Source organism: Cryptomeria japonica, chromosome 3 (assembly GCF_030272615.1).
Source record: "Cryptomeria japonica chromosome 3, Sugi_1.0, whole genome shotgun sequence".
NCBI classification, from domain to species: domain Eukaryota; kingdom Viridiplantae; phylum Streptophyta; class Pinopsida; order Cupressales; family Cupressaceae; genus Cryptomeria; species Cryptomeria japonica.
In genome coordinates, this window is record NC_081407.1 from 942,436,345 (window position 1) to 942,447,009 (window position 10,665).

General features: G+C 37.0%; 1 protein-coding gene across 3 annotated transcripts in view; it reads right to left on the bottom strand.

The window, feature by feature from the left end:
* LOC131072952 (polyadenylate-binding protein RBP45) overlaps positions 1-10,129 on the bottom strand; it is a 72,048-nt gene extending 61,919 nt beyond the window's left edge. For 2 of the 3 annotated variants that reach the window (XM_058009261.2, XM_058009259.2), the window contains exon 1: positions 9,475-10,129. In XM_058009261.2, coding sequence (XP_057865244.2) covers positions 9,475-9,705 — 231 coding nt within the window. In that variant the 5' untranslated portion in view covers positions 9,706-10,129. The remainder of the gene's footprint in view (positions 1-9,474) is intronic. The other variant, XM_058009260.2, reaches the window with a different exon arrangement.
* Positions 10,130-10,665: the final 536 nt, after the last annotated feature.

A 10,665-nucleotide genomic window follows, 5' to 3' on the forward strand; every position in this document is an offset into this window, starting at 1 on the left:
GGAAGGTTGACTCGACGTGGGTCTAGTCAATGCACGTCATCATCAAATAGGGAATCTTCTTGCATGTCGCCTTCTCATTATGGTTTTATGACAGATTCTCCGTGCATGTTGTCGTCACTAGGGGAATGATGGGCATTTATGATGGTATCAGTTATATTCTGGGCATAATCAACATCATGGGGCACATTTAATGTGCTAGTGGGCGCTATTTTAGGCTCTTTTAAATTAATTGTACATGGGCATAATGGGTTATTAATTGCTGATTCCCACCTTGTTGCACCTTGAGTGGGGAATCTTTAGGGAAAACCCTAATTAGGGTTTTGCATGTAATCATGGCTTGAGGCCTATATAAGGGGGTGACCCCTTCATTTGTAAAGGAGGAGAGACTATCGTCAGAGATTGTTGCTAAGAGTTTTTGAAGCAAACACTTAATACATTGTTCCATTGTTGGTGTGTTCTTGTGTTGTTTTGGAGCTCCCATGGTCTCATTCTCTTCATAGATTAGATTTGCTTTCATGTTGTTAGACGAACTGGATTTGATAGGATCGCTTGTTGTAAAATTCGTGCTCATACTTTTGGTGTGCAGTTGATTGTTGCATACTGTGCAAAGTTAGCCTGAGCCTCCATTATACGTGTATGTTTAACTTCGATTATCAGAAGAGATTGTTCGATTTGATGGTTTCTCTTGATAATCTGAAAATCTTTAACACACCCTTTGAAGATTGTACCGCCTTCGTGTAGTTGTGCATTGTTGGCAAAGCGAAGTGTGGTTGGTTTTTGCGCAAGTTATCCCATCTCCTTGTTCATAGGATTAGATTACTTTTAATCTAGTTTTTCTCTACCCTATTCCTATTTACTTTCCACATAATTCAAAATCCAAAAGATCCAAAACTAGAGCTTTCATTGCAAATCACCCGTACAAAAAATCATTGAGCTTGCATAAGTTTTCTTCAACATACGTATGGCCCCCTTGGGTTATCAGCAAACCCATCAAACAACTGAGTCACATCCACACACTGAAGGAACCTTGGAAATTAGCCGTTTGAACTTTAAGTAATCCTAGTATACGGACTAATCTTGATCAAGAGAGGATAAGATGACCGTTGGTGACTTTATTCTGTGTTAGATGCGGTCATAAAAAACACGTCAACAAGTCTGATTTATTTGTGCTTTCTGTTGTTGTTCTCAAGAATACTCAGAAATATAAAGATGTCATGCAATAGATAATTCAAATTTGTACCTTCAACTTTGACTTTCACCTCAAAATAGGCCTCCAAACAATAATTAATCGACCCAGCACCAATCTTTTATTCTTCAATAATAATATGATTAATTTTCCAATCAAAATAGCTTTATTCTAAAAACTACAAAAGAACCTTTATTTCTAAATCAAACCCTTAACCCCTGCAAATTTGTCTCCAATGGAGACTTCACAAATTTGGCCCAATGGTGAACTCCGTCGCAAATCCACCTTTAGAAAGAGTCATGTTTTCATTCAAACCTCGTTGATCTACGGAAGGTTTCCATCCTCAGCTTCTCATAAATCATCATACAAATTCATCACATCAAATCCATAAAAACATGCTTACTACAGCCCAACAAGCCTCCTTATAAAGAACTCCAACCTCTATCTAGAAGATTAGGCCACATTTAATTTTTGCAAGGCCTCATTAAATATTTGTCTACGTTGTCGGTCCGGGTTTGGGTTCAAATTCGAGTTCAAGCACCCAGTTCAACAAAATTTTTAAAATGGATTTCAGGTTTGTTAGTACAAAAACAATGTAAAAATTATATATGTATATAACGCCTAGAAGCATGGATTAAGATTAGAATATCACATAGCATCATATAAACAACAAAACCACCATAAACTTGTAATCATAGCATCATAAACCACAAGCAATGCCAATGCCACCTGCACTTGCACTAATAGTGTTCTCGCTTTCCGAGTCCTCAAATGCAACAAGCTGAGAAGTGTAAGCATCCAAGTCAGTATGTTCTGGCTCTATATCCCACATCTTCGTCTCCCCTTGCTTGTAGTCATGTTGCTTGTGTGAAAGGAGATGCAAGTGAGAATACACATATACTAAGTTCTCCACTCTTTTTGAGTGCAATCTATTGCACTTTACTAAGTGGATGGAAGAATATGTGTTCCAATTTCTTTCTGATGCAAATGAACTAGCAACCTATGAAGGCAAAGTAAACAATTAAAAGTCATAAATTTATAATTTTACTAACAAAATTTTCAATTTTAAAAAAATAAACTATAAATAAAACTTTAAATACTAAAACATAAATATTCATTAATTGTTAAACTTACTTGTGATATAATTTTCATTGTGAGGGGCCGCAAGGTTTGGAAGTATCGGTCATGGAAATACCACCAACTATGAACATCCTTCTTATACCTATCACGAAGAGCCTCAACACTTTGACCATTTGCATGCACAAAATCTATGAGCTCATTTGTAATTAATTCTCGCACATCATCTTCAAGGAAGAGTCTAAGGAATGATGCCTTGTACCCTTCGACCACTTTAAAATCTCTATATGGAGCAAGCCTTCCTAGCATATCAAGATACTGATTGTTGTAGTATTTTGGAGTCAATGCATCGGCAAAAAGATGTAATGGAGTGGTCATTTTGTTCCACCTTTTTTCAAAAAATTTCATGCAATAGTTTGAAGAAAGCCTCCTCATTGTCTTGCTCTTTTGCACTTATGATGCACTTCATCTTCTCAAGCATTGAGTCGATGCCATCATACACCTCTCCAATTCAAAGCCTATCCATGTCAATATGGTGAATCATGCTCAAAATGGACTCGATGAAACTAATGAGATACTCCACACGATCCCACCATGAGTCATCTAATATCCTTTGCTTAATTTGTGTTGCTCTCTCATTGTTACTTTGCTTCCATAAAGACCAATTTTGGTTGATCGCCATATTACAAAGTGCCTCTTTAAATTTCACAAGTCGTCTCAAGACGATTGTGTTAGAGGCGAAACGGTCTCTGCAACCTATGATAGAAATTAAAACCAAAATGATCAAAAATTAACGACAAACTTTAAAGAAGAATATACATTACACAATCAAATTATGAAAAACACAAGATCAAAAAATGTAAAATTTTATACTACTTCACTTACCTTCAATAGCTCCAATTTTGAAAATAATCTAAAAATTCCTTGAGACATGTGGTGGTTGGTGATGAACATTTGGACGACCTCAGCCTCTACATACACCTCTTTGATCCACTCAATTTTATTCCTAATCTTTTGTAGCATAAGATTTAGTGAGTGGACCGCATAAGGTATCCAAAAGATATGTTGATATTGTTCCTCAAACAACAAACCAGCAGCTCTACAATTCTTTGCGTTGTCCATTATGACTTCAACAACGTTACGGGATCCCACTGTCTCAATGGCAAAGATGAGAATATCAGCAATAAATTGTCCATCTTTTACTTGTCCCTCACAATCCACAGCTTTCAAAGACATTGCCTCATTAGGGGACACCGCTATGACATTGATCGAGGGATGATTTCTTGAATCTTTCCACCCATCTGAAACAATGGACACACCTACCTCAATCCATGAATCCCTTGTGGGCTTTAATGCATCTTCAACCCCCTTGACCTCTCTTTCCAACAAGATGTCACATACCTTCTCATAACCCAAGCCCTTATACCATGTTGGAGCTTCATTAGCTTTTTTCAACATCTCTTTCCAATATGGGAGCAAACAACATTGAAAGACAATCCATTTACATATATACATTTTGCTACATGTTGGTCAGCAATGTCTCGACTTCCATTTTGAAATGCACTTTCCAAAGGTCCCTTTGATCTTTTGCGAACAATGGGTTCTTCACTTTCAGCATCAAATGTGGTAAAAAATGAGTGGTCTTCTACCACAATATTGGGATTAGATGGGGGCTGCATTCCCTTTGATTTTTTTGGAATGGACTGATTTAATCTACATACTTCTCTCTCATCTACTTCATCTTGCTCCCTAATATATTTCAACACTATCTCTTGTGGTATAGGTACACCATTTTTTCTAGGGCAACTTTTGCTGCTTCTTCCTAATATTCCACACAAATCGCCTTTCACCGAAAAATATGAACTAGAACATTGTACATCACATCCCCTGCATTTCTAAAGGAATCCCCTGCCTCCTGGGAGCGGCCATATGCTATCAACGTATTTCCATAGAGGAGAATTTGGATATGTTTTGTAAATTTGTTGTTCATTTGTGTAGGTAGAGCTAGTTGCCATTGTAGTTCCTATGGCAAGAAATTTTATGAACACATTCAAAACAAAAAACAAAAAAGAATGGAAAAAAAATAGAGGAAAACAAAAATGAAGGCAAAGAAAACGAAAAAAATCTTACCTCTTACAGCCAATGGAAGTTTGCAAATGCGTAGGAATGATGGTGCAACACTTGATGAAGCTTCAATCTTTGATCTTCAACTCTCTAGTTGATGCAACAAGCAAAAATATAAGTCACCCTATAGGAATGCATTTGTTCTTTGCAACTGAAATGAGCAAAAATGATGATGCTTTCTGTGTTTAAGTGTTTTGGAGGCAGCTTTTAGGGTTTAAGTTGGTCATAAAGTGAACCAGACCTCAAAAAATAAGAAATTGCATTTTTTTTGCTTTTTAGCCGCGTTAGGCACCCGAGTTCGCCCCAAGTTCACCTAGGTCAAACCATTGTAGTTTGTGGCATCCCCTAGTCTAACCAACAAGCGTACCAAACCTATATCCGAACCAAGTTCAAACCGGACCCAAATACAGTACCCCTGCAAGCGAACCCCACAATGTAGATATTTGTCCAAACTTATGAACTTCATTCAATAAAGTGACTATTTTATTATTTTTACTTTATTTTTTAATTAATTTAATCATTTAAAGTCATCCCTTTTGAAATAATAATTTTTGGACAACTTAATCAACTAATTTAACTAAGTCATTTTATAAAAATTTGAGAATATTATAGTTTACGTTTCAACCAAAAAAATGAGAACTAGCAGGAGTGAGGATAGTGAGGTCAAGAAATTGAAAGCGAACAAACATGCCATGGAAGTTCTTCAAGGATTCTGAGTGTATCAAGGACACCTAATTCAAAGAATCCATTACAATGCCCCTCTAACCTCTTGAAAAATCTTGCAAATGGCCCATTCAACCCAAAAAAAACTCTTTTACAATTTGCAACGGTCGTAGCATAGACAATAAGAAAAAAATCAAAGAGGAGTAGAGTATGACTATGTCATATTTGCAAGGATGACAATAGGGGTAGCTACACAAGAGTTTGCTCCCATCTTTTAAGCATAACTCGTCACGGGGTAAAAGCATGCAAAACCATAACATTAGCTGAGAAGGATGAGGTGACTAGGTTGTAGATGGTGGTTGAAGCCAAAAAAAATAGGAATGCCAATGGAGTCTTTCCAGCCTAGTGGGTCATCGTCTAGTGCTACTTTTACTGAACCTGGAAGTGTTGAGCTTGAGAGTCAAAGAAGAAAGAAAAGGCCCCTTAGTGTTATAAGTATGTTAAACATGCAATTACGAGATGTAGTTGATGGTTTCCATTGCCAAATTTTTCTATGCTAATGCCATACCATTTCATGTGGCACACTCCATTTTTTAAACAAATATTCAAAGATGCACTTCTTGTTGGTCCTTCATATGTTCACCTTGGAGATCATAAGCTACGCACATCCCTCCTTGATAAAGAGTATTCCAAGGTGAGCATAATGTTGGAGGAGTTGAGACAAGTTTGGATAAGGGATGTTTGCTCTATCATTAGGATGGGTGGACTGATATTAGACGACGACCACTCAATGTTATTGTCACATGTTCAGTAGCCTCTTATTTTCTTAGAGCTATTGATGGTTTGAGGAAAAAGAAGGATGCAAATTTCCAATTTCAGATTTTGAAGGATGCCATAGAAGATGTTGGACCCTCTAATGTTGTACAAGTAGTGACTAATCCAAACCGTGTATGCAAGTTAGCTCACTTAATGGTGGATGGTGCTTACAAGCACATTTTTTTGACCCCATATTGTGTTCACGCATTGAAAGACATTGAGAAAATAGATTGGGTGAAAGAAGTGGTGTAAGAAGCTAGAGGCATTCAAATGTTTATTTGCAATCATCACACATCACTTGCTTTTGTTTGGGACTTTTTCGAGGAAGGAATTCCTCAAGCCTGTGGATACCAAATATGCTAGCTACTTTATTTTGTTAAAGAGGATGATTGAGGTGTGAGAGCCTCTACAATTAATGGTGGCTGACTCAAAGTGGGCTAGATGGGCAGAGGCAAACACAACTAAAGGGCAAAAGTATCAAACAAAAAATTCTCAATGATGATTGGTGGTCCATGATGAGGTAAGAGACTATTGCTTTTTATTTTTTATGAATTGCTTATTTTTAGTATTAAATTTCTGAATTTAGTATTAACTAATACATAGTTGAATTTAGTATTAAATTTATGGTTTTCATTTTATTATTGATATTAAATTAATAAATTGCTGATTTTATTATTAAATTTCTGATTTTATAATTTGTATTGTTTCTAAGTTTCAAACTTATAAATTTACTAAATTATTTTCATTCTTTGAAGATATATTTGCTTCATTATCTCACCTATTGTGTGGGTCATAAGATATGCTAATACAGATTATCTTAGCCTTGGAGAGATTTATGAAACATTTGACAACATGCTTGGATGGATGAAGAAAGCAATTCATAGCACGGACCCTAATTTGGGATCTTATAAGGAGCACGTTAGGCACCATTGTGATGCAGCAGTGGGACACTATGAACACCCCACTTCATATGACTACCTACGCTCTAGATCACAAATGGTATGCAACAAGACCTAGGAGAGTACCTCCATCTAATGATGAAGATGGTGAAAGAAGGCTTCATGAAGGCCATGTATATTACAGAGTCTAGCAAAATTAGAGCACAGCGGTTAGCCTTTGTGAGTCTTCATGGCCCAACATTTTGTAGACCAAAAGCGAGGATGGTTATAGCTACATTAGCTCAAACCGACCCCATTGGATGGCAAACATGGCATGGCAAGGATGCACCAAAGTTTAGGATGCTTGCCACTTGTCTCCTTTCACAGGTTGCTAGTTCTTTTGTTGCAAAGATTGGTCTACATATAGCTTCATCTAGTCAATCAAAAGGAAGAGGCTTACCTCTAGACAATCAGAAAAGCTAGTGGTTATGCATAGTGCCTTGTAGCTTCAGGATCGACAAACACTTGAGTATTGTCAAACTCCAGCTACACATTGGGATGTTGATCCCGAAGATAATGCACGGGTTGATCAAAAGGAGGCACATGATGTATTGCTTGGGCTTCTATTGGATCAGGATGAGACAGCCTCTCATAGTGGCAATGACTCAAACTCCAATTTTGATGCAATGTTAGGGAATGTTAATTAGGGACAGCTGCACATTTATATATTATTGTCATTTTGTAGTTGAAACTTGCAGCCTTTGGGCATTTTGATGTAATTTTTATATAATATACATGCATATTGTCAATGAATGCAATTAAATTTTGTTAAAACTTCATTTGTCTGTCATTTTCAATGAAATGAAAATATCAATTGATATTAAGGTTCTATGATGTATATGATAATTGCCTTATCAATGCCTCCATATGAATATTTGAAAATTTCTATATTTTTTAAATTTTCCTTTTTAATAATTGTCCCCTATCATCCCCTAAAAAATGGCCTCCCTCCCATCCCCATCCCCAAAACGCGTCCCCTTGTCCCCGTCCCAGAAACTTGAGGTAACATAAAATTGAACCCATGAACCAAAAGGTAGATTGTAAAGTCATAACCACATCAAAGCAGAACCCAAAGAGCATGAGAGTGGAATTGAATTAGTTTTCCAGTTTTGAAGAAAAAGAGCCGCACCATACCATAGCCTGTAATTAGATTCTTTATGCAGACCAGCACCCAAGAAGTAGCCTTTAGGTAAGGCCCAAACAGAGAAATTAGCACCCTATGTATAAAGATCCATCTTTCCAAGAATTTATTGCAGGCCATAGCCCAGCAAATTTACCAACACAGTCTTTCTCCTTAAAATCTGAGAACATTGATTTGAAATATGAATCTAACAAGTCTACATACATTGAAGAAACCCTACTTGCAGGGAAATTTTCCTACACAGAAGACCCCTTTTGATCAAGATCCACAAGGATGGCATTGGCTCCAGTAGCCATGGAATGCAAGCCCTCCAACCTAACTCGGCACATTGGATCCTCAGCAATTTGGGAAAACAGAGCAGCTTCCTAATTGCCATCAAATTGCCTACTAGGAGAAAATTCCCTGCCTTCCTCATTGATGCTAAAGAGTTGAGGTTCACAGCTTGAAAAAACACTTTCTGATCACTTCTCCCGCTCCACTGATGACTCCCTCACACTACACCACTTGCACGAACTTGCACAATAGCACCCTCCCTCCATCTTGCCTCGATAACTTTAAATCTTTGAAAAGTTAGAATCTAAAATGGAAATGGTATTTACAACAATATTTCAACTGTTAATAGCTGATTTTCTTTAATGAAAAGTTTAAAAACCACAATCCCAGGAAATTAAATTACCCCAAAAGTAGGATTACTCAAGATGGGTTAGTAAAAACGCTGTTTGAATTGTTAACAACTGGACCTATCTTCAGTCGTGATTTTAGAAACTATGGCATCACCACAGTTGGATGCTTGTAATGGTTATGGTTAAAAAACATTTGAACTGTTACAGGTTGGAGTTCTTCTCAAGGGCAGTAAATCTTCACAACAGTTTGTTAACGGTTACACTTCTTCTAACTGAGCATTTCAAAAACTGAAGAGTAACTGTCTCAAAGGCTTCAAATCTACTCAACAGTTAGTTTGCTTGCGACGGGTGTTATAGAAATTCAAATTGCATTTCAACTATTAAGAATCGTATTTCTCTACATGAGGTTGGTGAAACATTTAAGGTATTCCCTCAAGGATGTCAAATCCTGTCAAAAGTTAGGTTGCTTGAAACGGGTATGATAGAAAGAATATTTAAACTGTTTACAAATTAATTACTGTTCTCCTAAATGAGTATTTCAAAAAGTACTCTAATGAACAGTTAAGATTATTGTGAAGTGTATTTTAAAAAGAGTATTTGAACTGTTTACAATCAATTGCTTTCCTCCTAAATGAGTAGTTTAAAAACAAACAAAAAAACTACTTGTACACAATTTCAAGAGTTCGACTGCTTGAGATGGGTATGCCAGAAAAAAGTTTTGAACTGCACCAAACTGGCCTTCTCCTAAATGGGAATCTAAAAACTACATGGGGATTGCAAGGAGGAGGCATTAAATTATTTTAAACAAATATAAAGATGAAACCCAGGAAGAAAGAGACACTTGTGTATTCCTGAAATTAGCAATGTAGTTTAAGATAATCCTTTCAGTGGGTTCACACCACATACCTCTCCAGTTTGTGCAAGGCAAGTATACAAATAATTTTCGTCCATCCAGTACTGCAAATCCCCAATCCAAAGTGTCTTAATCTCATCAGTAGACTGTGGCTGGGAGTGCATGGTCGCCTGGTACTGCTGCATCGCCATCCACTGCTGTTGTGCAGGATCTACCACAACATTGTTATTAGGAATGGAATTATTGGAAGGCGGAGGTGGGGCAGGGGGCCCTGCCTGCATCATCTTCTTATTATTGTTATAATTCAAAAACCCCTCCTTCAAACCCTGAACAAAACCTCCTTCCTGCACTAAGACTCTCGTTAATTTCTGGAATTTTATTTAATCTGTAGAAGACGATGCAAAATTAACAGTACTGGGTATCCAATAACGAGTAGATTTGGTTTAGTTAGGAATAATGATAGTGATAACAATAGTAGTGAGGAGAAAACCACTTTCTTACTCGTTTGGTTTAACACTATTTTTCTGTGTACAGAATACGTGTATTTTGGACAGCTTTGGACCGTCCGATTGAATAACCAGGTCACCGATCGCTCGCCGTAAAGGAGTTTGTAGATAGCGAATCCAAGGCTACCACACGCCTAATGCTGAACCCTAAAATAGCGCCTATTATGTGCTCTTTGAGTAAGAGGTTTTTGCAAACTCTCAAAATCAATCAGCCCAATTTGTGCGTTTTCCAATGTAACGGTGAAAATTGTACCTAGCACTTCCCTCCGTTTCAAAATCATTTTAATTGATATAAATGTTATATTGCACTTCCCTCCGTTTCAAAATCATTTTAATTGATATAAATGTTATATTGCACTTCCCTCCGTTTCAAAATCATTTTAATGATATAAATGTTACCTTAATATATATGGGAGAGGAGCAGGTTAATTTCAAGGGTCTACGTAATATAATCACCATGTCATTACATAATGGTGGATCTAAAAACATTTATTTCATCTATGTGGGTTCAATTTGCCATGTGTGTGGATATAATAGGTCAAATTGGTAAAATAGTTGCTTGTTTACATGGTTGATTGACCATGAGTTGGGACCACCCCTAGTCATTGCATGGCACAACATTGATAGATGTTTATCATGTCATGTGGTGAGCAAGTAGATCACCACCCACAATGTCCACTTCCTCACATTTATTGTGTGTCATCTACTCTTTCCCTATTGGCCAGTCACATTAACTAT